Below are 27,978 nucleotides of genomic sequence, written 5' to 3'. Positions count from 1 at the left end.
CCTAGCGTGTTGTGGTAAAGTGGACTGTCGCGTCCATGGATAGTAAATGCAGTCATGACTAGCGGGACCTCTACACCTGCAGGCAATTACAGAACAGAAGACGTCATTTGCCATTCACAAGGACATGCACACCATGCGCCCTTGTCCACACATGGAGGATGGAGACACACAGGGAACGACTACTCAGCAAGTACCTATCCATCAGGCCGATGCAGTCCTCGATATGCGGCCCTATGCACCTGCAGCAAATCCAAGGTGAAAACAGGGAGAGAAAAAGAGAAATCTGTTATTTACACGTCCAAGGAGCAGGAATCCCCTTTGTGTTCTTAATTATAACTCTCACGAGAGACCTGAGTCCCCACCAAATTATAGCCTGTGACAAAACCAAGCTTGCAATAGGAACAATAATAGCAACAGCACTCCAAGGCTGGCCGTATCTTGGCTTAAACAACACTTAAGGCAGGTTTCACTTGCATCTGTGGGAGTCCTGACAACAGAGTTGCTTCTTCTGGATGTTTTTCTGAATCATCGAATCAGTGATTACTGCACAAAAGCTCTTCATTTGCAAGACGAGACTTCCAGGAGCACAGAGGTTGTTTTTCTTTCTGTAATTGAAGCAATTGTTCATTTTGCTCTAAGCTGCTAGCCAGGACAACTGCAGAAATATTTTGGAAGCTGACTATACTTTGACAGGGAAGCTCAAGGATCAACTACCAACAACAAAAAACAGAGCAAAACGGTGTCTGCTGATTGAGGCATTTTATTCTGCTTTCCTTAGACGCTGCTAGAAGTCCTCCACCTGCACAAAGAGGTGCTCACCAAAGGCAGTGGAAATGCAGGGAACCACTATATGCAGCACCACTAAAACACAACCATGTTTTGTTTGAAAAACATGGGTATGTGTGGGTTTCCCTTGCCCTCATGAAAAGCAGGACTGAAGTGCTGTCCTAGGTCCCCTGCATTCAAAAAGCAAGTCAATAACACATTTACACAGCACTTAGGATTCGCAGAGACCTCAGGTTTTAGAGTTAAAGACAACCTGATACCCTTCAGTGCTGCATGCCCAGCTAGGCCCTTGGCAGCCATGGGGAGTATCTAGCCCTTGGCATTTTAAGGAAACCAAACCACTTACTTCAACTCTTTAATAAGATTTCAGAGCTATTTCACTAACAGGCTCTATGGTTGTACAGGAGCAAGTGATCTGACACGTCAGTAGACTGAAATTCACTTCTGTGGAGGCACTTTACATTTAAGGTATGATCCCCAACTCTTTTAAAGTCTGCTGCTTTCAGACTGGCTTTGATGGAAGGATATCCATGTCAAAAATCTGAGGGAGTTCAAATATGCTCCCAGGAGATCTTTCCACTTCACCATCACTTGCCACTCATCAGCTTTTGCTGCATTTAAATTGGCTATCACTGACATTATAAAATAAAGTCAGTGAATTCAATTTCCCCTTACCTGCAGAGGGAGGGCAGACAGAGTGAACCCTGGCCCTTGTTTGTTTACTTGAATTTTTATTTTTACATAAGAACTCTGACATGCAAACACAAACTGTAAGGATTTCCTCAACAATTGTTTCCTCCAGCAACTGTGCAGACAGAAAAAGCATTCATTAAATACCTGGATGACCAGATAATGTATAATCATAAGGGGATGATTTAAACACAGTTAAAAAACTTAATAGAGAGAACTCTTGATGTGACTTCTTTGAAATTTCAGCTGTCCTGGGCTTCAGGACTTCAAAATTCAGGACTGTCTGAATTCTAACCTTTCTCAGACATATCTGATCTCTCTTCCTTTCATGGCATTCTCAGCAATTTGCAGAAAACCAGCTCAGTAATGAAGGAGGCTGAAAAAAAGTTGTTCAGATCTTCCATTTACTAGCAGGTCAAGAAAAGCTGAGCTCAGACTCCTGCTATAAATAAAAAGAAAGGCATCTTCAAATTAAGGTCTGAGTGCCTGTTACTAGATCAGATAACTGGCAGACTAACATCACGAGCCTGTTGTCTTGAAGTCACTTCACAACTGCACATTTATTTGCTCTTGCTCTGGAGGACAGGACTTGAATCCCAGAAGAGAGAGAGCTGTTTGGACCTCACCCGGTCCAAGCTAAAGTACCATTGATTTTTATTTAAACTTGTAATCTTCTCCAGTGAATTTCCCATTTCCAAACAGAAAACTCTGTCCAGGTGCAATTTGCATCACTCCTAGTCATGCTGAGCAGCTCCCTGTTTCCTCCCTGACTGCCTGCCCTGATTACATGCAGTGAAGTACAACACTGTGTGAGTCATGGCAATATCTATTAACAGGGTATTTTGCACCACCAAGCCATCCGTTATTTTTCCTCTGGAAGGAAATTCCTTGTTTTCAGGATTTTTGACACAAATAAGTACAGGTATGACACAAACATAAATCACACTGGTACCCCATTCTCTCCCAGGGTTTCTTCTGCTTGGAGTCTGGATGATATTTTCATTTCCAAGTTCGTTCTGTAAAATGAACTGGTTAACTGATACGTGCCAACTTATGATATATTCAGTACCTTACAACAGTTCAATACAGCTTATACAGAAAATTACTCTTGGAGCTCATCCTAATTTTACAGATAATCAACCTCTAATAGAAAACAGTGAGTTAAAATGTCAAGTTTTGAAAACTGGAGTAACAACTGGTTTTTTCCTGAAACAATCCTTTTTTTCCTCTGCCAAATATTGTCTTTCATCAACTTCCTTAAGATTGAAAGGTGAGGTCTTAGCTGTGCACAGACGTGGAGTAGCAAAGCCATTTCTAGTCAGATGAATTCTCAAAAATCTTTGTCATGGGAAATAAACAAAACTGATTTTAAATGGCATAAATGGATTTTCTCTGAGCAGGAGAAAACCTTAGTTGTGGTGGTCATCCAGCTGGAGGGCACTGAGTGGCCAGTGGCCTGGGAGGGGTGACCACAGTGGCCTAAGCCCTTAAATACAGGAGCACATGAGCACCATCTTGCCTTTTTTCTTGGGACCTGCCATTGCCATGTGAAGTCCCAGACTTCCATAAGGCTCTTTGGTGGTAGCTATTTAATTATTTTATTCTACTCTTTTACTTTACTCTTTCTCTCTTCTTCTCTCTCTCTCTCTCTTTACTCCTGTTTCTTCTCTTAATCTTTTCCTTTCTTTACTCTTTTGGGTAACTTCAAATTCATGGGTTATATTTTCCTAGGAGTTGGTGTGTGGCGGATACTTCAGTGAAATATTCTGTCTTGGTTGTATGTCACCCCTTTTAACCTTTTGCTAAAATGCCTATTTTCTCACTAAATTAAAAGAAATCTCTTGGGAAACATGGGTGGTGTTTTCTCTTTAAAGGACCTCAAGGTATTAAAGAACTAAAAGGCTTTGCAAAAATTCAAATTATTTTAGAGCCTTATATAAAAGTAACACTCCCAGTAAAGCTTGAGGTTTTGGGATTGGGGTCTTACAATTGTTTCATCTGGAATTCATAATGTCTTCCTAAAAAATACACCTAAGCTTTAGGGGCAAAATAGTCTTTGTGCCTTTAAATCCCTTCAGGACCACACCCGTGCTGCTAAGGCTCCCATGGCTTCTCTGGTTTTGGCTTAGAAGAAAAAGAATTTTTTGGTGAAGAGCAATGCATTTCCTTCAAAAAGCTGTGTGACAAAATGCATTTGTATGATCAGGGGAGGTGTCCAGTGAGATCTCCCATTTGGTGTCCTGCCCAGCAAGGAAGCAGACTGTCACATGCTATTACATAATTAGTATTTTATTCCTGTGGAAGTGTTCCATTTTGGCTAGCCCTGCAAGAAGAGATGCCAAATGCTTTCCAACTCTCTTGAATCAAATAGGATAGGTGTCCCACATGTCTCAGATCTGCTCCAAACTGGCTTCAGTTTTCATGGGGATGCGAGGCCAAGAGCACAGTTGCTGCATCCAAGGAAGTCACTGTTTGACAGTTCTCTTGGTCAATGCAAGATCATTAACAGGGCTGGATAATGACACACCCATTAACAGAAGCAGTCATTACACTTGAATAAGAGAGGAGAATGGTGCTATCAAAGCTAATCCTCCGGTCTGTAAAGCAATCCTCTGCAAGTGCCATGATGGAATTATGGATCACAGGGAACAGAGGTGGGACAGAAGATATCTTCCTTGGTGACAACTGGTGGGGAGGAGGAGAAACAATGGATGAGAACAACCCATTTTGTCAGGCAGACTGACCCTCAGACAGCAGCACTGAACAAATGAGATTAATATCACACTGGGAGCACTGCTCTGCAGCAGCTCAACACTTTTTGATGGGTATCCAAGCTGTACTGAGAGGGCACTGGCTTCATTCCAGCACTTGATCTGACAGCAAGGAGAACAGGCATAATAGATGAAGTAGAATTATGGTTTATCTCTACCTTTCAGTTGTGAGCCAAATATCCAGACGTGTTTCCATCACAACCTATTTCACTGAAGAATCATGACTGAGGGGAATTTAAATATTAATTTCTGAAGGAAGGATATGAAACTAGAGAATTCAGCATTGAAGGAGAAAACAAGAGAAATTAACTGATTTCCCTTTCCTCTGTGGGCATATTTAGCCCCTGATAATGTCGACAAGAAGATGGACAACCCATAAGTCCCAAACATCTTGGACAGTCATTAACAGCTTCATTAACATTATCACATGCCCCAAAGTCTTTAGGAACACTAGAAAAGAATAGCCATGCTTACCCAGACTTGAGGGAGGAGGGTGTTGTTTTTTTGAGGGGTAATAAAATACCTAGGAATAGACACATTTAACTCTTTAATAAAGAGGATGAGGATTTCTATGAGGAGTAGTAGACTCATGGAAGAGGGATAGTTCCTCTTTTGGGAGATAACCACACCTTTGGCCCCTTTACTTGTTCTTTCTCTGGGGATTGGCACACAATGCTAAATGAAACCTATTCAGCAGGGGAAAATAAAAAAAAAGGGAAAGCTGAAAGTTCAATGATTAAATGACAACATAACTCAGCATAAAGGACTTGTCACCAAGGCTTGCCAATGGATACTGGCAAGGTCAGCTACAACTGCCTAATGCCCTTGCTATTTGTTTATGAACTAGAATATCAGATTTTCAGCACAAGACTTAAAAGCCTCCCTTCTTGACCCTGTTCTATCCAGGGAGATAAAAACAATCACTTACAAAATACAGGTGCATATGGAGAAGTGGAAAGGCATGGAAAACATTCTCCTCTCTTCCTGGTCTAGGAGAACCACACTTGTGCCACAAACACTAGAAATGGTTGGGTCAGTTAGAACTCCTCAGACATGAGGAGGGAATGGGAAGGTGTTGCTTCCCGGAGGCCAGCAGAGCTGCAAGGCCCTGTCTATGCTGGGCGGACAGTAAATGCATCATACTTAGCTGGGCTTGAAGGATTAGATCAGAATTGGCATTTCTTCCATCTGTGAAAGCCAGGACCAGAGCTCCTGAGGTGTGCTCATCTTTTCATATCATTCTTAAACTCTTCTTCCACAGTAGCAGCATTTTTCTTATTGCATAACTGATTTAAATGGTCTGAGGGGAGCGGAAGACAAATCTGTAACAGATCCTGGCTGTGTCTCTGAGATCCCCCTTTCATTTCCCTAATGGCTCTATTGTAATTAGATTTGCAAAACCAGCAAAAGGTCTCATTTTGAATGGCAACAGCTGTTGACATCAAGATTACATTGAATAATTTACTGGTTTAATTTTAGCTGCTAAACAATAAGAGCCTCTTGTCGAAGATTATTTCGCTGGCTGATGTTTTTTCTATTTTCCCCTGGCTGCCTCTCCCTTTCTTTGTATGCTGGACACCACCAACTGTCCCATGGAAAAGGCATTCACAACTTATGTGGTTGGTGCAAAATCATAGGTGTGTATGTGACTACTTCTTTTGCTGCAGAGATTCTTAATTCTGACTTAGATAGATGGGCTGTATAATCACAAATGTAACAAATTATTCTGGGCACATAGACAAGATTTGAGAAATTCACGCTCGGACTCAGACTCCTGTACAAAATCTGGTTTCAGACAAACCCTTTGCATCATTTCCTGTAGGAAAAAGAGAGAAGCAACACTTTTGTCTCACAGCAGTGCTGTTGGCTTATTCACCAATACCAAGGAGCAGAGATTCTGTCAACAAGGAAATAATAAAGTCATTTTGCAGGCCCACATTAAGTGAAATAACAGCATTTGCTGCAAACCAGGGGTAGCTAGAAGGAAAGCTAAGAGCATTGCTGTGAACAGTTGTTCTGGTTCTCAAAAAGGGTGTAAGCTTTTCTGTGATAAGCTGCTGGGCATTCATGACTAGAACCTGAATGTCACGAGAGACCTGAAAATGAAGATTAAATTCCTGCTGCACACTCTGTTTTCAGGAGTGGGACAAGTGCTTTACTAAGCCAAACTGTATGCAAACCATCGTGTGCTATGAACAGTAAATAGGATGGCTCACTGCACAGAATTTGCACTTACCCTTGGGTGCAGTTTGGATGACATGGATGGCACTCACGATCTTCATCAGCGTACTTGAAAATGAAGCTGTTTGCCCCCTGTAAGCCATCAGGACATTTTTCCACACAATTTGGACCATCCTTAAAATGGAAACACTTTGTGCAGTGGTCAGGTCCCTGGAGAGAGTGGAAGAAAGAAAAGCAGTGCATTCAAGTTACTGTCTCTTTACCTGCTGCACTAAAATTGCAGGTCCTAGACTGACAACGCACTCAGCAACAATTGTAATAGCATGTTTTCCCAAGGAACAGTGAATTACCTGTATGGTTCCAGTCTCTGATAAGGAACAACAGATGTATAAATTCCAGTGCTTTCCACCGTTAACTTATTCTGCAGAGAGCAAGATTAAATTCCAGCTCCTAAATAGGTTTCTTAATATTATTGGTGTGCTTAACACAATGAACTTCATGCCCACTTTAACTCTGAGAAACTTCCTGCAACACTATTCAATAGAGAACCACTTTTGCAAAGCAACTGCAATAGCCTTTCCCCTACCTCTGCACTCCAGAACTATTTTCCACACTGCATCTTGCATGTGGCATCTAGTCACAGAAACACTGAAGAACTACAAGGTCTCCTTCTACATATGTAGACTAAATTGTTACAAACTGTGAACCAAGGCTCTTGGATAATGTAAAAGTAAAATATTAAAGCTGTGATGACAAGCATTGTATAACCAAATCCAGTGTTCAGGTTGAGCACTGGTCTAGGATTTTATGTCCATAAACCTGCTACAAATCCAAATTTCCCTCATAGGTTGAACACTTGAAACATTAGCTTTTTGCTTTATGGATGTACTGTACAAAACACAGTATTGTAACAGAAATGACGATGCCTTTTTTTTTTTCAATTTACTAAGTCACAAAAATAAGCAAATCAATTATGGGTTAAATTTTCTCAATGACCAAGAGCCTAAAACACAACTCTTTCCCAGGATCCTTGTGACTTGTAATCTTGGCAATTAACAGCAAACTAAAAGAAAGAGACAGCTTCTATCTCACAAATGAGAAATAATCTTTGAAAGAAGATCTACTTGCCATTATAAAGGTGGGAAACACAGTTAACATGCATTCAGGATGCATGATATACATTATCTATCAAAAGAACTTAAAGTCTAACCAAAGCATATTGTTCAAATTGAGACAAATTCCCACACTTAGAAAGAAGAAAAATGCTCAGCTGCAGCTGTAGTAGAACAGGACAGAACTGAGTAGGAAGAACAAAAACAGGGATAAAAGAGGGCACTCAGATCAAATTGCATGCTTTCTGTCTGTAAAAATTTTGTGCATCTGTACCGCTAAAGCATTAGGACAACACACGTAAAGAAAGAAAAGGATCTCCTTGGATCTAGAGGAGACTGATGCAAGCAAATTTACTCCCAGCACCATTTTAAGATGAGAAGAGCTCTTTCTCTACATGCAGAATATGCCTGTTTTCTGCTTTCATTAACGCTAATTTGCAACAGCTGCTTTAAAGCCTGTAAGCAGAAAAGACTTGTACTTTAGCACACTTTTACAAGTTACTACGTAGCATAACAAATTTTGTTCTTACCGGTCCATAGCACGTGATCATGTTTTCTTCCATCTTTTCACACTGGGGATCACACTCCACACAGACAGAACCATTTGCAAACTCTCGAAATTCCCTAGGAAAATATTTTGCAGGCAGGTCAGGCGAAAACCACCTTCAGACTGAAAGTGAGACAAAATGGCTGCTCTTCACCTGAGGGAATTGATTTCAGGTGTGCTGAGGGGCCCGCAGGCTGTGCCAGCTGAGACCAATCCCACCATCATCCTCACACTGCTTCCCGCCACCTGGAAACAAGGCCCATCAGCACCTCATTCACAGCCAGGTGAAGTGGATGACATCTTGTTTGCCAGTATAAAATCCTAGTGTTTTTTTCCCTCTCTTTCCTTAAGAAATACAGACTTCATTAACAGGAAAAAATAGCTCATTTCTCAATTTTCTTCCATAGAATTGCCACTCATTACATGTGAGAATGGATGAAATACTCTTGTTTTAAAACCCATTCTCCAAAAGGCTTGTAATGTTTTCAACAACAATTCTAGACTGAGGTCTGAATCTGTAAAATGTTGCTGCCCAACGACGTGAATATGCAGAGTTCTCATGCAAACAACAAACTTCTCCCCAAGCCCAGGTTATAAATGTTTCCACATATTTAGGATAGAACTGAGCCTGTGGAGAGTGTAAATACCATCCACTGATCGATACAGAGCAGAATATCCTGACTTGAGTGCTGGTCACGAGAGTCTCCTCGTGACCTTACAGTGACAGGCTTCACAGCAGCAAGCCACAAAGGGTGGAACAGTATATTCCAGTGCATATGAGAATACAACTGTGGTTTGCAACTCTTCTTTTTATTGGGGAGCAAGAGAGAAGGAGAGAAGAGGAGCTTTTAAGCACATAAAACTGGACTCTGGCACGATACTTTTTGCATGCATTTTCCAGGTAGAAGAGTACTTATGGGAGTTCATCCAGTACTCTTTCCTTAACAGTCACATGAGTTGGCATCCAAGGCAGGAAAAAAAGGAGAATGAAACCCCAGAGTTACTTTCAATTAACAGTCTGAGCTTAAAAAAAGAAACAATTTAAGGGGTTTTATCTTGACTTTGAAAGTGTTGGACCTTGCTGCACTGTTACACAGGAAGGGAAATTCCACCCGTTTTCCCTCTGCAGCCTAATCGTGAATTTCTGCTGCTTCAGCTAATATAGGCAGCTCAGTTTTATTTTTCTGTCATAAGGCAGATTCAGCCACCTTGGCTGTGCTGTGTGTAGGCATTCCCCAGTATAAGCAGCAGAGGGAAAAGGGGGAAGAACTCATGTTGGGTTTTCTTATTTATATTTGCGTGTACAATTACACAGTGCATAATGGAAAAGAGAGTGGGTTTTCCTACTCTGGAGTTCTTATTCAGAGAATTTCTTTATCACATGCCTAATCTAACTCATCTGACCATAATGGCATGATTCTGAATAGGGGTGTCAGTATTCAAGTAGGGCTAAATGGTGAGGTTTTTTGTAAGTCTTCACCTAAATCATACTGTTCACATGCCCAGCAAGCAATGCAACAAACTTTTGATGTTGCATGACAATTTTAGTCAGCAGAATACCAGGGAAAGCTTTCTACACAAGTTCAGATTTAGAAACCCTTAAATATTATCCCACATCATATTTCACTCAAAATCAGCAATATTGGCAACAGAACCAGACATTGATTAATATAAACCCAAAATAACTTACTCATTAAAGCCCTGAAGAACGTAATCAGCAACTTCAAGGAAAAGTGCAAGGGGGAATATCTTACCCATCATACAGGTTACAGGAGTCTATGCAGGTCCTTCCCCTGATGAAGCGCTTGCAGGAGAGACACTGGTCTGGCCCTGGCCCCCAGCAGCCATCACTTGAGCACAACTCATTACACACCATTCCATCAGCAGCTGCAGAGAGAGAGGATACTGTCACTAATGTACATGGTCCTCCAAAATCCAGAGGAAAACATGCCATCAGCATTCCGCCACACTTGGAAAACTAAACTGGATGTTCAGATTTTCTAGACACAGAACAGAGAAGAAGCAGAAAATTACCATCACACCACCACGAAACACACCGTGCACTCCAGCTGGAATGCTGTACACACTTCTGGTTTGCTCCTTCCAGAAAAAAATTGAATGAGGAAAAGATTCGAGAGACCGCTGCAAGGATGATCGAAACCAGAGAGGAGCCTCTACAGAGGAATAAATAGAGAAGCAGCCTTAGAGATGGGTGAGAAAGGGCATGATAAAGGCCTATAAAATCCTGAATGACAAGGAGGTAAGTAAACATGAAACAATTGTTCACTGCTTCTTCCAAGTCCCTCGTGGGCATTCAAAGAGACAGGAATCCAATAGGGTTCAAAACTGAGATTTTTCTCCACAGAAAGTATAGATCAACCTGCAGAATTCCCTGACACAGGATATGGTAAATGCCAAAAATTTAAAGGATTTGAAAAATCGATTGTCCAAATCCACAAAAGGTCTATTAAACTAAAATATAAAACATTACCTGTGAATTGAGGACTCCCTGAAATAAAACTTATGGATGGTGGGGAAAAAGTTGAAGGGAAGTCATCATTAACTGTGATTTTTAAATTATTTATTGTAAAAAGCACCTGAAGAGCTGAAGAGTCAAAGAGCCTTTCTATTAAAACTCCCAAAATAAGCAGTGAACAAAGGGTGAGAGGGAAAGTTTATTTCGAAGAATGAGAGTCTGTATTTTTATTTTATATAAATCCTTCTCTATGTAAATATATAGATGATGTGACAGATGGAGAAAATGAGCAAAGAACAAAAGAAAATACGTTATCTCTCCAGCGTCTGAAGTAAGCCAGGGTGCAGTTCCAGCCAAATTCTGGCATGTGAAAGGACTTTCACATTTTCACATTCATTTTTCCACTATGAAATGTTTTACACAAATGGATTACACATTGTGCTGAGTAAATTAAAATCACCAAAGATCTGAAATATCAGAGATGGCAACAATATAGACCCTTGTTTGCTTTTTAAAACATTGGAAACAGCTTAAGGGAAGTGTCAAATAAAAATTAAAAGTAGGTGTGCTGGGAGAATTTTAACACCCCCTCCAATGCTGTAGCAGGAAGATGAACAGTTGGGAACAAACACACACACACTGAATACACGTATAAAACAGCAATTGTACGTGCCCAGCACACATTTAAAGAGAAGAAATAATAAAATCTTTTTGCAAAATGCAAAAAACCCTTTGGCAGGTTTATATGAAATAAAAAACAGTTGTTCTTCATGAACTATTTTTCTACACTTCCTTCAGTGCATCAGCATAGCTGGGTGACAGGAAAAAACAGATCCTCTTTTCCTTTCAGGATACTTGATGGTTTTGTCTCCCCTGTGCAGGCTGGAACAGTGCAAGTAGGTGCTGTCTATTACAATCTACCCGAACAATTGAAGAGTATACTGAGTTTTATCACCTGAGAAGCACAAAGCCCTTCTAAATCGCAGAAGAGCCAGCAGAAAGATGCTTTCTGCTGTCCAAGGCATGTTTTAAAACTGGTTATTCTGTGCTCCAGAGTATATAACGTCCCCCATTGCAGCACAGTGCCTATCACAGCAGCTGACTGTGCAGGAGCACACCCTGCTCCGGGCAGCAACTCTCCCGAACTGCTCCTCCGTTGCCGCTTTCCAGCACGCAGCACTGTTGGATGTTGGCACTCTGTTTGTCAAACACATCTTCCTGATCTATATAGCAGGCCTGGCCCATGTCCTCTCCTATTTCCTACCAGGCTATTCCTGTACCTCCTTTTGCCCACTGACATGCAGGAAGTCCACTTTCACACTGGCATGGTGCTTTCCCTTTGGCACACGCTGCCTGGCCTGGCCCTGTCACCCTGCTTTCTAACCACTGCACTTGTCAGAAAGCAGTTCTTAGATAAAAATACACAATAATTGTATGCATGGTCTCTCTCCTAGCCCACGTAGCAAGAGGAGCAAAGCTGCTTCTGCATTTCCTTCCTTCTTGTAATAGGACATTTTGCTTTATTGGGATTGAAGACGGCAAATCCTCACCTACTTGTTTGGTTTGCTGCCTACAACATATTCATAATTCACTGCCAAAAAAGGACGTTTCACCTTTATACTTTTACAAGCAGCATAGGAACCAATCAAAGATTTCATGTCCTCCAGCCCTTGCAGGCAAACTGACCCAAGAACCCAAGAACAAGAGATCCACCAGGATGCTTCCTACCTGTACCGCACTGCCACTGACCCTGCACGGCTCTGCTGTGCAAGGCATGTAATTCATGGCCAGAGGAGTAGTGTTATTATTATTACTGTCTTATTCATGCACCACAAATAACCTCACACATGAAAAGTCTGTGCACGTTTTATCAAGGCTGGAATTTAATTTTCTTTTTCTTTTAATGTCAGATAGACTTTTTTAAAGCCAACATCCAAAAGGTATTCAGAAGTATCTTTTTCGTTCTTTTGCCTCAAAGCTCAAATCAGGTACAGCCAAACAGAAAATAATTAAGTTTAGGAGTTATTCCAGGTGGTCATTTAATACTCTTTAAAGTGTATTAATTATCACAGATTCCAGCACAGCAAGAGGGACATGAGCTACTCAGCAGGGCATTTCAGAGACATGCCTTATCCTCCTTCCCTGAGCTCTGCTGTGAACCAGCAGCCCTTCTGCTGCAAAGGAACCACACCAGCACAGCCAGCATGAGCAGAGACACAAAACTCAGCTTTTTATTACTGTCTTCACACTAATTTCTTTTAAGCATAGCAACATTTTTATAGCAACTATCAAGTGTCAGTAGTTCCACTATGCTGCTGACTGAACTTCACAGAAATCAAAGGAATTAGGCAAAAACTTTGCTTTAGCAAATGCTGCACATGTAGCCCACAGTTTCCTTTTGCACCTACTTTATAGAAATTTCATGCATATCTCAGTCTCACGCTGGCTTTGTGCAGTACAGTTCAGGAGGGGCACTGACTTGGTATTAAAGGGCAATTTTGTCATGTTCATTGACTACAGGAGCACCCAGAAAAAGCTGGTCATTTCAGAGGAGCCCCAATCATGCCTTAGGGTTTAGAGCACACTTGAGTCCTCCCCGCCAGCACCTTCATGCCTGGTCTGCCAATCTCCCTTGAACTCATCCAGTCTCATGGTGATGTGTGACTGACACTGAGTCCTGCCTCAACAGGGACACCTGGGATTCACACACAGCTTCATCCTTAAACTGTATCAGCAAATAAAAAAAAAAAAAAAGAAGGAAAAACCCAAACCCAGAAACTATCCCAGTTCTAATCAAGCAAACTTTTTATATGAATAGTTTTGTTTTCTAATCAATTACTCACTTTAGGTACCTGTCATGCAACAAAAAAAGTCCAACCTGGTTTGGAGATCCCTTTCTTCTCATTTTAAATTTTAAGAATATTGGTAATTTTTCTATTTTGTTTTCCCGACTTGGCATGTGAAGGCAGTTTCCTATTTGCTTTCTCACCTTTTTTTGGTAAATCTAAATTTATTACCAGTGATTTCCTTTATTTTCATTGCTCTCAGCTGTCAGACTACTCAGACTAATCGGGATTTATTTACACACACACAGCGCTGCGCTAAAATATCCCTTCAAACAGCAAGTGACAGCATTACAAGACAGCTCAGAAGACATACTGAGTAACCCTTATGCAAATAAAAAGGGAGCTTTTCAATAAAAAAAATCATGATTACCCCATTGAAATCTAGCTAACACGGTGCCTGTAGTCTACGAAAAAGCAACACAAACAAAAAACCCCACTATTTCCTTTAGCTTATTTCTAAGTCACAGAAATGTTTTCACAAATGAATCTTGGCAAGAAGGGAGTGGTTGTTTTGACAACTTATAAAAACCCATTACACTTGTCCTCCTCTTCTTTAATTATCAGAATGGCTAAAGAAATGCTTCCATTTTAGACATGTAATTTGGCATTTCCATGAGCTGAGCATGTTCTGAAGCTGCAGCATATCACACAGCCATACGAGGAAGGAAAGAACAGTAATGTTCCTGACAGGAACTCATTTTCATCAGGAGTTTTAGAAGAAGGGATCATTCTTTATTAATGGGGTCACACAGATTAGACGCAGAAGGGTTCAGTGTTTTTTCCAATCCAGACAGAACGCAGGAAAATTAGCTACTAAAAAAGAAAAATTATTGTTATTTGGCTGTACATGTATGAGTCAGATTCAAAGCCCTATGAACTCAATAGAAAAACTCTGGCAGACTTCAATTAGCTTTGTATCATGCCTGCTAATGAATTTATTCAAGTTGTTGATTGGTGGCTAAATTGATATAATTCATAACAAACACATTTACAACAATCTTTGCCCAGAAAGGTTTCACCTTACACTGCAGGTGATACTAAAGCTGAAAGAATTATTTAAATAACTTTGTATAAAAGAACACTTTTTTCCTACTTTTATTTTTTGTGCACTCGTATTTCACATGAGCCACCTCTGACTGTTCCATAAAAAAACCCATGCTGGGAAAAAAAGGTATATTCTTCACTTCAGCATGGAGCAAGAGTAAAATCTAACTACCGGAGCACATTCTCTGGCAGATAACTTTATAGTCATTCATCCTACATTAATAATGTTCATAACAAAGTGAGTTTTATGCACAGTGTTTAACATTACAGTTTATAGTAGCAGACAGTTAAAGCCTACATTAGATGAGAGCATTTTAGATAAATGCTCTCCAATTAATCTGCATTTGGCTTATCAGTTTGAAGATGCCCATTTGACATCTGAACACTTAAACAACCTTGGGGGACAACATCAGACTGCACTGGTGCCCTCAAATTTCCTCCTGCAACCTGTCCCCAAACCTGGGTGTCTTTTAGGGTCTACACAGTTCAGAAGACTTCCAGTGGTCACAGACCACCACCCTGGTGATCACAAGTTTGGATACTGATATTTCTATCCCTGAATGTGTGTATGGAAGGTGGAGAAGAGAGAGGTCACATCCTTTCCAGGTACCCCCACCTTTCTGGCCCTGCATGGGACAGTGTTAGAAAGACAACACAAAGCAGTAGAGCATCCTGGGGTTTATGGATTATTTATTATTATTATTATTATTATTATTATTATTATTATTAAAAACACACACATATGTTTTCCTCCTGTATTTTCAACATTCTACAAAAAAGGGAAGTCTGCCCTAGGCTTTTAACCACCATTTGGAAAAGCCATCTTGGAGGCAGTGAAGTATTTGTTGACTATTTTAACATAGTTAACAAGTGGCAAAACCAGCAAGATTAAATAATTGAGGGCATCAGGAAAATAAAGTATATTTTGTGTGCTGGATAATTTTGTAACATTTTCCACTGGCTGAAGTCTATTGTCTTTGTCTGCTTCATCGAAAAAACAAAATCAGAGTTTTGCCAAACTCTACCATGTCAGTGTTATCTCAGAGATGAAGAACTAATACAGGCCAAATTTTCCCCCAACAATTTTACACGCTCAGCAATTTTTCAGTATTTCCTCACTGATGTATAGAGTCAGCTGAACACAGCATTAAACGGTATGAAAAAATACCATCATCTTGGGATATATCATAAAAGTCACTTAAATACGATGGTGACTAGAAAATCTTGGAAACTCCTATGTAAGTTTTCAGAAAAGCTACACATGGATAGAAAATATTTGCTCTAACTTGTTTTAAGCCATTAACAATCACTGGGTAGTGGGGAAAACAAACCCAAACAGACAGTGACTCAAAATATACAAAGAAATAACAATAAATGTATCTGAAAGTGGCAGTAATAATTATCATGGTATAGACTGGTTTCTTGACTGGAAACTATGTGAAAAAAAAAATTAGATATTTTTATTAACAAGTCACACCCTGCTAGGTACTATGCAAGCAAACAGACAGTATTTCTGCCACACAGGATGGCTGCTGATCCTGCAAATATTTACTTACTCATTTCCCTTCCCCATTCAGATGAGTCTTATTTGCCACTCAAGAGGCACGGGCACATGCCCAAGCATCTGCAGAATCAGTGTCTAGAACAGGCAAAATATGAAAGGCAGAAATGGAAACCCTAGAGGCTTGCCCTCAGATCCCAGACATTCAGGCAGTGGAAGATGCAGGGAAAACTCTCCTAAACCCTGGTCTGTTGGCCTCTCCTGAAAATAACAGATGCTTCAAAGGATGCTGGAGGAATGCATCTGGTGCTAAGGAACAGCACTGCCTTACTCCAAGCAGTTGTGAAGATTTTAGTTAGACAGCTAACCTGCAGCAGAACCTACTGAACCCTTGAGAGGTGCCGACGGACAGGCAGAGCTGAAGCAGCAAGAGAGCTCTTCTCAGCTCATGCTGACCCTCACGAGGCCACAAAACATTAATCAATTCATTCATACAGATGTGCCTAGAGAGAGGAAACCACTGTTCCCTATTAGGATTGCACTGCCATTGCAGTTGGATTGGAGTCACTTGGCCCCTGGCCTATGTTCATTATACACAGTCTGTTTAATGAACACAAGTTACAGTCCACTTTTAAAAGGGCCCTTGGCACTGTAGCTGACATTGTGACTTCTTAAAACGAAATGAATGAGATTTGTTTTCCTCATTAAGATTCTCATGGTGTTAAATCTGCTAAATTTTCTTCAGGACTATTTTTCTTCCTGGAAAATGACAAGTCTTTATTATAACAGATCCTCAACAAGCTAGAAGTGAAATAAAGTTTACATTTTCCCTTTGTGTGCAAATTTAGTGACAAAACATACAGTGTGAGGGCTGTGAGACAGCACATCCGAGTTTCCATTTGCCCTGGAAGCCCATGTTTCAGTAATTGTGGCAGCTTCAAAGGGACTCAAAGTGAGTATCCCAGGAAAGGGCAAGAAGGTATTTGCCAAAGGAGTCCTGACAATTAATATGAGAATATCTTCCAAACTAATGTGTTCAGCTATGTCCCCAAGCTCTCAAAACTAGTTAAACAACTGGGACACTGTCCCTTGAAAGGAAAAAGCACCTTACAAAGTTTACCTCTGAGTGATTTTCCATTGTCTTCTAACATATGGTAAGTCATAGAGAACTTGAAGCAAAGAAGAATCATTACTGTATGAGACATCAGGCACTAAGAGCACAATTTTTCTCCCATGGTCAGCAGTTTTTCCTGTGGTAGAGAGGAAACTTGTGCTCTATGGAAGGTTCACAAGTTCATGTATCTCCTCACAAGATGCGACCACCAGGATCTTGGAATATCTAGTGACTCTTGCATGGTCATCAAGACCTTGTGCTTCTTCAGACTTCTGTCAGTCCAAGGAATTCCTTATGGGAGACCTCAAAAGGCTAATTCTGCATTCCTGACATAAAAAGTATACTTGTTATTAGCCTGCTAGCACAGAACTAGGTGGTTCCTCACCAACTGATCCTGTAACTCTGCAGGGGAAAGCATAGCAGCACACCTCTTTCTTGGCAGCATCTCCATTTGCCAGTTAATACACTGTTTTTCATAGCTGGCTTTCTATTTGGGGGCTGGAAAAAACAGACTGCACGCTGGAACTACAAGCCGTCCCTAAATGCTTCAGTTGGCAAGACTGAAGGCTTTGTTATTCATGGGAAGTCAGGAGCTTTCCTCCAAATTTCAAGGGACTTGAATGTTCCAGAAAACACATGCTTTCCCCTTGCAAGGCTGACCTTATTCAATGTTCAAATATTCTTCTCCCTCCGAAGAACTCAAAGAAAATAAGAACTCAAAGAAAAGAAAAAGCCTTCAGGTGGAAAGAACGAAAAATAAGAGAATGGAAGCCATTAAGACAATACAAAGCTCACCCATGCTGAGCAACTGAGCTAAATCAGAACAAGATAAAGTTGGGTATGTTGAAAATAGAGCCTTCTTTGATCACATTACACTGTCTACATTGAAAGCAAGTGGCATTTTTTAACTTGCATGCAAAGAGACAGCCTAATAATAAGATTATTATTAATAATGATACCCCACAACAAAATCACACAGAGACCTACCAAACAAGACTTTGTACTTTCTGTAGCTCACACATGGTAGAAGAGATTAGTAAAGTAACTGAGCAGCAGTGACAAAGCTATTGTTGTGTTTCACCTAACACGGAAGGTGTACTACACTGATGAGTGCAGTCACAAAATCTTTCAAAGCAGATCAGAACAGTACTTGAAAGGGAGGGGAGGGAAAAAGAAAAGGAAAAACCCAAACAAACCAACAACAAAAGAACTAAAAGCTTAAGTTAAAAGTAGGATCACAGCCTCAAAAAAAATCCAAAGAAAACATTTTTGGCTGGTCAAAGCACAAAACCCAGAAATATCATTTAAGCATACAGCAATTTAATGAATCTCCTCTCTTGCTAGCAGTCTAACAGATGCTTAAAATTAGTTGTATTGCTGGTACAATATGCTTGTATTAATGCAATTTACTGCCTGTTTTCTGTATAAGCAAATTGAATCTTCTGCTACAGAGGTTCCTTTGGCTTTTCAGTACTATGATCTCAGCCCAGGTACTGGCATGTGAGCTTTCCTGACAGACAATTAGGCCCAATTAAAAGTACTGTTCTTTATCAGATAGGACAAATACAAAAAGGGGGAAGTCAGTGATCAAAGTCAGTCCCAAAAGTGACCTTTCTGGATTAAGACAAGGCCACTTGGATGAGGCAGGGTAGGGGAAGCAGAATATGCTAATCTCGCTTCATAAGGAAAGGGCTGTAGTTTTTGAGTCTGTAAAGTCTGTAAAGTCATGAACACTCCAATCAGAGCCTTCATGATTCATGTCTGTGAAACTGGATCACTACCCTGGAAAATTCACATCACGGTAAGGAAGCAGTGGGCTCTCTCTGCTCCCTTTCATTTGTTCATGCCTTAAAAATTTTCCTTTTCCTACAGAGGCAGACTGGTCCAAATCCTTAAATGCTGTAAATGACCTCATCTCCACTAATGTCCACGGAGCTCCAAAAGACCCCAGCTGAGTTCCTGACCTGCTCTCTGCACTGTAACCTGTCTGTAACCGAATCCCTCTCGCCCCAGGTGAGGCAGCCATAGAGAAGATGACGTGCTGTGAGCAGCAGTACTTACTGCAGTTCTCTGCCCTCTTATTCCGATGGATCACTGTCTTTTGACTGGGTGTGCTGAACAGGCTGGTCCAGTTGACAGTGTGGTAGTAGCACAAATTGCTGTTGTCCGTTATGTAGATGTTGCCAGCACTGATTTGCTTCAAGGACTGAAACTGCAGAGAGGTAATGCCCTGCTGCTTTAGGATGAGTAAGGAAAGGCCACTGTGATGAGAACAAAAGTAAGAGAACAGGAATTAGCTCCAGAAGGCAGAACTTACTAGAGCTGGCTGGAAATTTCCCACTGGAATTAGTTCCTAGTGGTAAGATGATCTTTCTGGAAAAACTGAGAATTGGCCACAAGACTTTTATTTTGGGGTGACACAAGTATTTTATGAGTCAACCTCCAGTTCTACTGCCTAGAAAATGAGGAGTCTTGTAAGAATTGAGATGCTACAAGCTGTGATGCTCACAGCACTAGGCCAAGGAGGCCAGCAGAACTCCTCACGTTTCCTCCATTAACAGATTTTTTGAGATAAAGTGCTGTTAGGAAAAATGAATAAAATTCAGATTTCTTTTTCAACAGCATTAATACTATGATTGTTTATATGCTACAGAGAAGCTGACAAAGTCATGCAAAATGTATTCAAACATCTTCTGACAGGCATCAAATTAATGTCATTTAAAGTAATACAGGAAGAAATTGTTATTTTCAAGGAAATTTTTACAGCCAACTTTCTACATTTCATTTTTCTTTTGTTGTAATATGTGGTTATCACCTTTTTTCATCAGAGGAACAGTAAATGATTGTCTGTGTTACATGGAAACGACTGCACATATTTTATGACTGAAGATTAGTGAAGACAATATCCAGTTTCTGGGCATCCTTTAAGTTATTGTATTTTAATGACTGTAATTGTTTTCCAGCTGTTCCAAATAAAAATTGCTGCTTCGAAACAGAATGCTGTGATTCAACCTCAAGGTTTCACTGCTATTCATATTCTGCTCAGGTTGCTGTTTAAGATGCCAGCAGAATCCTGTGCCTGCTTTATTCATCTCCACAATGCGTAACAAGGGGTTGCTGTATGTATATATCTATAAATCTATATATCTATATATCTATATATATCACTTAAGTACCACCTTGTGCTTCCCCCATTATTTCTCACCACATTTTCTTCTCTTCGAACCAGTTTCTCAATATGAGTTTTCAGACAGAAACACCCCTGGTAAACACAGCACTACAAAGCTCATATACACTCCCACCTGCAAGGTACCTCAGTGATTCGAGTGTTCTTTGTACTGATCTTTTATCTCAAAACCACATTGTTCTTCAGGCACATGAGCCTGCACTTCCAACTGTGACCATACAAACTCCTAATAATGGGGCTAAGTTCTACTATTCATGTCTTTTAAATTATATTTTTTCACAAGGTATTTTAAACCATAAAATGTAAGTTCCAGACAATGAGTTAATAGCTACAGCCATGAACCAATACTTTTTTTTTAAATAATTATGTTCAGAAGGTATCATCCATTATAAACAACCAATTAGCAAAGATACTGGTAATGAACAAAGAAAAAAATAAATCAATTTATGATGTCCTTCCTTTCAGGAATGCAGGATGCTGCATTCTGTGCTACTGAACAAAGAATCACTGAATACTAATAAAAAATCATTCCATCAACAGAGGAAGTACCTTACCTATAGAGAGCTCTTCCACCGATGGTAACCAAGTTAGAAAACACCCTGAAATCTGTCATATTCTCAGGCCATGACTGTATGTTCAAATACCCTGAAGGAGGAAAAACATCAATAATTTCAACAATAAAGACTGCTTTACCACATACACAAGTTATGACAGGCCTAGCCTATAAATGAAAGACAGTGCTGGTTTGAGACAAAGACATGAATAAGGAATGCTGCAGACTACCAGGCTGCTCACCACTGTCTCCTCCAAGAAAGCACAGGAGGACTGGTCACAGCAGCACTGCATCCACTTTCAGCAGCCACAGTGAGGGAGAACCCAAACATGGGCTGGAACCTTGCAAGGCCTCCCAGCCTTTCTGTAAACAGCAGCAGCAGATAAAATGAAGATTTGCCTGAATTAACACCATGCCATTCTAAAATGTGCTAGAGACTGAGGCCAGAAGTCGAGAGTTCCATCGTGATTCATTAAAAATGGCAAGACTTTCCTATAACAAAGCACTTGCATTAATTTCTGAGGTGAGGACTGTTCATCACCAGAGCACTCTCTGCACAGGTGTGTCAGACCACTTGTTTTGTGCTACACAGACTTCCAGAGAGTGCAGTTCCTGATGGTTTTGACTCTACTGGACTGAAATGCAGTACATAGTTAAGCACAGGGGTAATTCCACTTAAGTAGCAGAACTCAGACTGTTAATTACTGTTCTTAAGAATGGCAAATTACAGCCATCCAGATGCCAGGTTATCTTTGACATTAATTAGGGGGAGACAAAGAATCTGCTTTCCATTTTCCCATTGGTTTGCTGAAAAACACTGGTTTGCTTTTGAGAGGTAAAGCATGTGGGAGAGAACTTGTTTCAAATGCCTAACACTTGTTGAGCTCTACCCAGCTACAACCAAGCTGTAGTGCCCAAAGGTATTTTTTTTTTGTGCATGTAATAGAATTATTTTTTTGCATTGCCCTGATTGTGCTGTGCACAATCAGCAATCAAATAAGAACTCAGAGCTCTAGTATCTTCCTCCCTGTCCCCCAAATGAAACAACAAGAAGCAAAATGCAAGAAAATAAAAGTCCTGAGTTCTAGTTCTATGACCCCACTGAAAAGTCACAAAAAATGGGAGGCACTACCACTCCACACATTATACATCTATCTTTAAATTACAGAAGCTAATTTGCAGCAGCATCTTCTGTTAGACCAAGGGAAGTAGCTGTAAAAGCAGATTGGCTTGTCTGTTTTTCCAAGACATATTTCAAATATTTTCAGGTGAAGACAATTGTTTCCCACATTTCAGCACCATTTTCCTCATTAGGTGTCCCCCCTTGCAACACTTGTCCTGCTTTGCTAGATGGGACCAAGACCCCTTGTTCACTTGCCAGTAAGGTCTTGGTACCCCAAATGTAACAGGTATCCTGTGTTCAGGAGCAAAGGACAACACACTCGTGAATGTCAACTAATACTGAAGTTGTTCTGCATTAAACTTAAATAAAAACGACAGCAGGATGAGCTCAAAGAAAAAGTACCCTGTGTTCTTCAGAAAAAACCAACAAGTGACAGCCATAAACACAAAATGAGAAGTTCACATTATAGGAAATCAGAAGTGTTTTACCTGTTATCTCTCTCACTGTTTGAAAGATATTTAATTTCTCTGGATTGATTGCAGCAATTGTGTGATACGGGTCTCTGAAAGATTAAAGACACATAATGTGATGCTCTAAATAATAAAAGATTAGGTTCTCAAAGCTATACCGTGTAGAAAGCAGCATTAAGGTACTCAACACTTTGCTTTTAGGAAGCATATGAGCCAGATTTCTTCGGCATATTGTGCTTGTAGACCTGTGTGTAACTTCTCCCAAGTCATCTTGAAGGAAAATAATGGTGCTTAACATCATTCATGTCTTAGCAAATACTTATGCTATGGAAAATGAAGGAATTTGAAACAACCATGGGTGACCTCTCTAAAAAAAGTGAATTTTCAATGGTTTTTTCTGGGAATACTAGCTGAAATGGTACAGCTGCAATACTGCACTACCAGGACTAACAAAACTTCTCCTCAAACAAGTGACAAGCTATAATGAAAACAAAGCTAAGAGCATGCCAGCAGTTCCTGATACATGGCATGTAAAGGGCACACTTTTTAGAACGTGTTGAACAGGGAATGTCAACAAGTACAGATCTCTGCCAAGCAAGTTTGTCACAAGAGAAATTAAATAAGCCCAAAAAACTAAAACCTCAAAATTAGATATGCTACAGCATAGAAAGATGAAGCTGACCTTGATTTTGAGAGTGACATCACTTAGTAAATAAAACTTTGGCCCCCTAAGAAGCCAATCAGAAGGTTATAACAAACAAAAATCCTTTAAAAAAAAATAATCTTTCTTTAATGTCATGTGTTGGTATTTCTGTGGGTTTGCTGAGAGTAAGAAACATCCACAGTAAATTTGGAGCATGCACTTCCCCTTCTCCTCCTTCTGCTTTCCAGGACACACCATTTTTGGAATTGAAACATGCAGGTAATCAACTAGGGGGTCTTTGGGGAGAGGCCTCACAAGTCTATGTGATGACAGACTGATGGGGTCACTTCTAACCATCCTGGAGGTGACTCCAGGCTAGCAGCAACAAAATGAGTTCTTGAACCTCAGCATAAAGCCCAGTGGACCACAGAAGCATCAAATACACTCAATTTTAACAATTTGGGGCTCTCAGAAAACTAAATAACAAGTTTTGACTACCTAACAGAAACACAGTACCTTTGCTTTCAAAATGCATTAACATCAAAAACCCTTGCCTGTAATAAACATGAGGTTGCTGAATTGGACCTCTAAATTCTAAGATAAAATAGTTTTAAAAATGCAGATAAACACTTAAGCCCCTTAAACAGGTAAATGTCTGATATGTTTTATCAACTTAGTTCCAGCTCATCGTGAAACTGGAAATGGAGAACTAAAGGGAAGATAAGAAGCTGGTGAGCACTGAGGGCTCATTGCTCCTGCTGCAAGGTGGGGGGAAGGAGGAGGTAGCATTTGCTGCTAGAGCTGGGGGGGTCCACCCTTAAAATCACAGCTCTCCTTGATATATCCCATTGTGTCACAGGCAGCAACACAAGCAGAAGGCAGTTGGAGTTTTTAGCACCCCAACCAGAAGAAAACAGTGGAGACAAAGCTGCATCTGACCTATACAGGTCCTACCCATTTTCCAGTCAATGTTTTTTCTGTCTCTGTCTCAGGCAGCAGATCTGTATCCTAATAAAGATCACTTTATCCATACACATTTTGCCTCAGAAAAGTACTACTGACTCAGCAAAATTTAGGTCCACCTTCATCCCACTTGACTTCTGGCCACTGGTAAAGCCAACTCATAATTATCAAATTTATATATAAAATATTATAAATAATTGTGTGTAAAACTAAAAAAAATCATCCTTCTAAAAGCTGCAGTTCACTCTGAGGAAACAAATTTGTAAAAGAAGTGAAAGTTGGAGAGGAAATATATAAGATTGCTGTTGTATTATACTGTCCATTTATATAATAAACTAATTTTGCAGGTACTGTCATTTTTTAAATTTCCCTTTTATATTATTGATTTGCAAAATGTAACAGAAATCTTAAACAAAAACCTGTTCCAGAAATATAGCTACTATGAGATTTCATTCTCCGATCTTCTTCTCTTCCTTTAATATATACTACTGTAATTTATGCTGTAGAACAATTTAGGGTTGCAGAACTCAGTGTCCTCATACTTTAGACTTGTTGAAGTGAGTTTTCTTCATGAAGAATGGGAGACTAAGTGCTGCACAGTTTCAACATTGCATGGTCTATTCTTCTATAATATCGAACAAACTATTTTAGCCCTCTGCTTATAGTTCAAATTTAGATATTTTTCAGGTGAATACAGTTTTATTCAGGACTGGGTTTGATTCCTTAAATTTAGACAGATTTTTCAGTGAGACTTGTCTCATAACTTTGCAGCTACTACAACTTTTGCAACAAAAGCAATTCTTATACTCAAAATTACATTTCATGTAATGCACTGAATTAATCCACACAAAATTTCTCACAGTCTCTAGTTGCTTGCCTTGCATTTACTCGATTTCTTCCTGTCCTGTGAGATGTAACAGATTTACATCAGCCTCCCGGCCAGTCATTTTGGCCAGATCAGAAAGTGATGGCCTGAGCAGACTACTATGTTACCTCTGCCAGGGTTTCAGCAAGCTCCAAGCAGCATTTCCTTAAACCACCTGAACGAAAGTCCTTCTTCCTCCCTATGCTACATTAACCTTTCCCATTGCACTCCCTGCTGAAGAGATGAGAAGACCAGCTACAGACTCAAAGTTCACATTTCTTGGCCTTTTGAGAACTACTGAGCTGCAGGGCCCCACTGAAGTGGGCTGTCAGCTGCCTTGCTCAGGGCTGCAGTCAAGTAGCAGGTGAAGCGTTACAACCAATCACTGCAACAAATCACGGAAACAAGTAATTTCTTTCCACCTCACCTAGTAGGGAACTTTGAGCCAGCCAGCTTAGTGTCAGCCACTTCATTATAATCTAAACGTATCAGAATCTATAGAAAGACTAAAGGAAAATCTGCTGGCACTACTCATGACAGAATTCTGTTTCAGATCAATCTGCAGACATTCAATTAATCACACTTTTGTTATGCCGTAAAGCTGCAAACATGGAGTTGGCTTGGGAACTGCATTTCAGGTATCAGTTCTTGACAACTAGTTGCATGCAATGCTGAAAGCTCAGAGGAATCTAAAAAGCAAGCTAAAATTTGAAACCTACACACTGGTAAAAGCAATTGAATATTTTACACTGTTAATGTACCACAAAATATCTGTATACTTATCACAACAAAGGGACAAGAGGGTTTAATCATACTTGTGCATTCTGACAATTTTGTTCATTTTAATAGGTCTAAAAATATCTCAAAGTGTCACATGTAACCCACCATGGCTGATTACAACAGGAAGGCTTGCATTAGTAAGAAGATACAAATGAATGTGTGTTCTCTCAGTGACAGAAAGAATACAATGAAAAGAAGTGGCATTGCACTGGACCTCACCTGAACATCAAACCAGAGGACGTCTGCCTTCCTTGGGCATGTCCCACCCTTGCAGCATTTGCCCCATGAATTCACCTCTGCTACAATGGCAAACCCACATTGTACCAAATTGAACAGCAAGGCACCAGTTATCTGGCTGATGTATTCTCCTCCAGAAGAACACACCGGAGAGACCTGAAAACACTGGTTCTCTATCTTCACATCTACAACCGTTACTAAGGTTTATTCAATATGCAGCCATATTTAAACCAAAAAAATGGATTTAAATACCAGTGAGTTCTGTGTATCGCTGCAATTGAAACTTGGATACTTTGTACATATATGCAGTGACAGCCACCCAGGCTGTGACTAGTTATGCTAAGCAAGGTTCTCTCTCTGCATATTCTGCACATTAGACTACTGGTCATGCAAGATTTAAACCAAACTCACGTAAGGTAGCTTCCCTTTCTCCCTTCTGTTCTCTAACCAGCCATTATTGTAAGCCAGTATTGAGGATCTCATAAAGTAACCAAAAATCATAGTTGTCTTTTCTCTTTTTAGTGCAAACAATCTGATTCATCCTTTCTTTTCCTAGAAGTTGAATCTTTAGAATCAAGGCAATGGTTTCCTTCATAATGGAAGGCAGAAAACTAATTTATCTGCTATTCCATCTAAGAAGCCTGCAGGCATCATTAAGAGGTGGATGCAATTGGTTTCAGCTGGCACCATGACATATTTTCTCACTTACCCATGAATCCCAGTAACAAGGAAAATAAGGTTGCCATTGATCTTGGTACAGTTTATGAACTTGTCAATGTTGCTGGAATCCACCGTCTGAGCTGACACTAAACTTCCTGTTCCAATGCCATCACATGCTGCCAAAACAAGGAGCTTACGTAAAGAACTAGGAAAAACAATTACTGAATCAAAACACATTGACCTTATAGACACAAATCTTCATTTCATTCAGCAGAGGTGTTCAAACAGCACCTGGGACCCATATTCCCAAGGGAGCACATGTCAATCTAAAACAAACAATAAACTAAAGTACCTGCCACAGAAGGACACCCTGGCACACAGGTTAAGGTATTTCACAGGGGGATCTAAAGGCAAGTATCAACCACACAAAATACCACTCAATCCAGCCATAAACATATAACTTAGCTTTCTTTGTGAGAGAGTAAGGAACACTACATGTATATTTTCATGCATCAAACTGTCTATCCAAACAGAAAAAAAAAAAAAGTTCTTTACTGCAATTAAGCCCACTAGGACTGAAAAGTGGCACAGGCCCACATGGGGAAAATGAGGGGGCTTTGCTCTGAGGACCTTCAAGCAGGGAGCAAAAAGTCTCCCTACTGGAGTCTAGGACAGCAAAGTAACCTACAGATTTCAGTCTTCTCAACAGCAGAATCACTACTCTATGTTTTAGACACTTAGAAAGGACGTAGAAGATTCTGGGAAAAGAGAGACATTTTTAAAAAACAGAGGAAATATATGGACACCTAATGTATTGACAAGTATGAGACATACCATACATCAAAGTCAGGGCTTTTTGTATGGCCCCCTTTAGAATGACAAAAGGACAGCTCTAAAACACCTCCAGGAAAAATTTGTCCTCTAAAACACCTCCAGGAAAAATTTGTCCAAGAATTCTTTCAGATTTCTCTAAAACCAACAGAGAAATCTCCTTCATTTGTATCTAATAAAAAGTAATTAGTTTGGTTGTATCACCATTACAACTCAATAAACTTTCAAGAAAGACTGTTAATATTCTACAATGCACTCATGAAGGGTATTTCATGCCAAAATAACACCCTGCTCTGCTACATTCAAGAAAATTGATACCGAACTGCTCCCTACCTTTAGGACAAATGTCAGTGCAGGGCTTGCACATCTTAATACCGTTTTCTTCAACCTCCATCTTGGAGCTTGGACATGCACGAACACAAGAGCTGGAATCTACCACAAAGTTGTCTAAAGAAAAAAAGGAATATATTGGAAGAAAGTGAATAATGGTGCTGGGACACAAGTTTTTGGACTCTGTGTCAATACATATTGTTGCCTCAGCACTTTTCTATTGACATTAACATTTATCATTCAGTGTTTTCAGAAGCGTACAAGTAAG

General features: G+C 40.1%; 1 protein-coding gene across 4 annotated transcripts in view; it reads right to left on the bottom strand.

The window, feature by feature from the left end:
- ERBB4 (erb-b2 receptor tyrosine kinase 4) overlaps positions 1–27,978 on the bottom strand; it is a 605,247-nt gene that overhangs the window by 141,787 nt on the left and 435,482 nt on the right. For 2 of the 4 annotated variants that reach the window (XM_039381400.1, XM_039381402.1), the window contains exons 8-16: positions 27,714–27,827; positions 26,599–26,725; positions 22,420–22,493; positions 20,810–20,900; positions 19,130–19,329; positions 9,842–9,974; positions 8,071–8,164; positions 6,484–6,638; positions 195–239 (exon numbers count right to left, since the gene is read on the bottom strand). In XM_039381400.1, coding sequence (XP_039237334.1) covers positions 195–239; positions 6,484–6,638; positions 8,071–8,164; positions 9,842–9,974; positions 19,130–19,329; positions 20,810–20,900; positions 22,420–22,493; positions 26,599–26,725; positions 27,714–27,827 — 1,033 coding nt within the window. Of the gene's footprint in view, position 1; positions 77–194; positions 240–6,483; positions 6,639–8,070; positions 8,165–9,841; positions 9,975–19,129; positions 19,330–20,809; positions 20,901–22,419; positions 22,494–26,598; positions 26,726–27,713; positions 27,828–27,978 lie in introns of all 4 variants that reach the window. The other 2 variants (XM_027735643.2, XM_039381401.1) reach the window with 1 other exon arrangement.

This window comes from Pipra filicauda, unplaced genomic scaffold (genome assembly GCF_003945595.2).
Source record: "Pipra filicauda isolate LSUMZ 115617 unplaced genomic scaffold, ASM394559v2 scaffold21_size4447388_pilon, whole genome shotgun sequence".
Taxonomy (NCBI): Eukaryota; Metazoa; Chordata; class Aves; order Passeriformes; family Pipridae; genus Pipra; species Pipra filicauda.
Note: the sequence above shows the minus strand (reverse complement) of the source record. Positions and strands in the feature narration are given on the sequence as shown.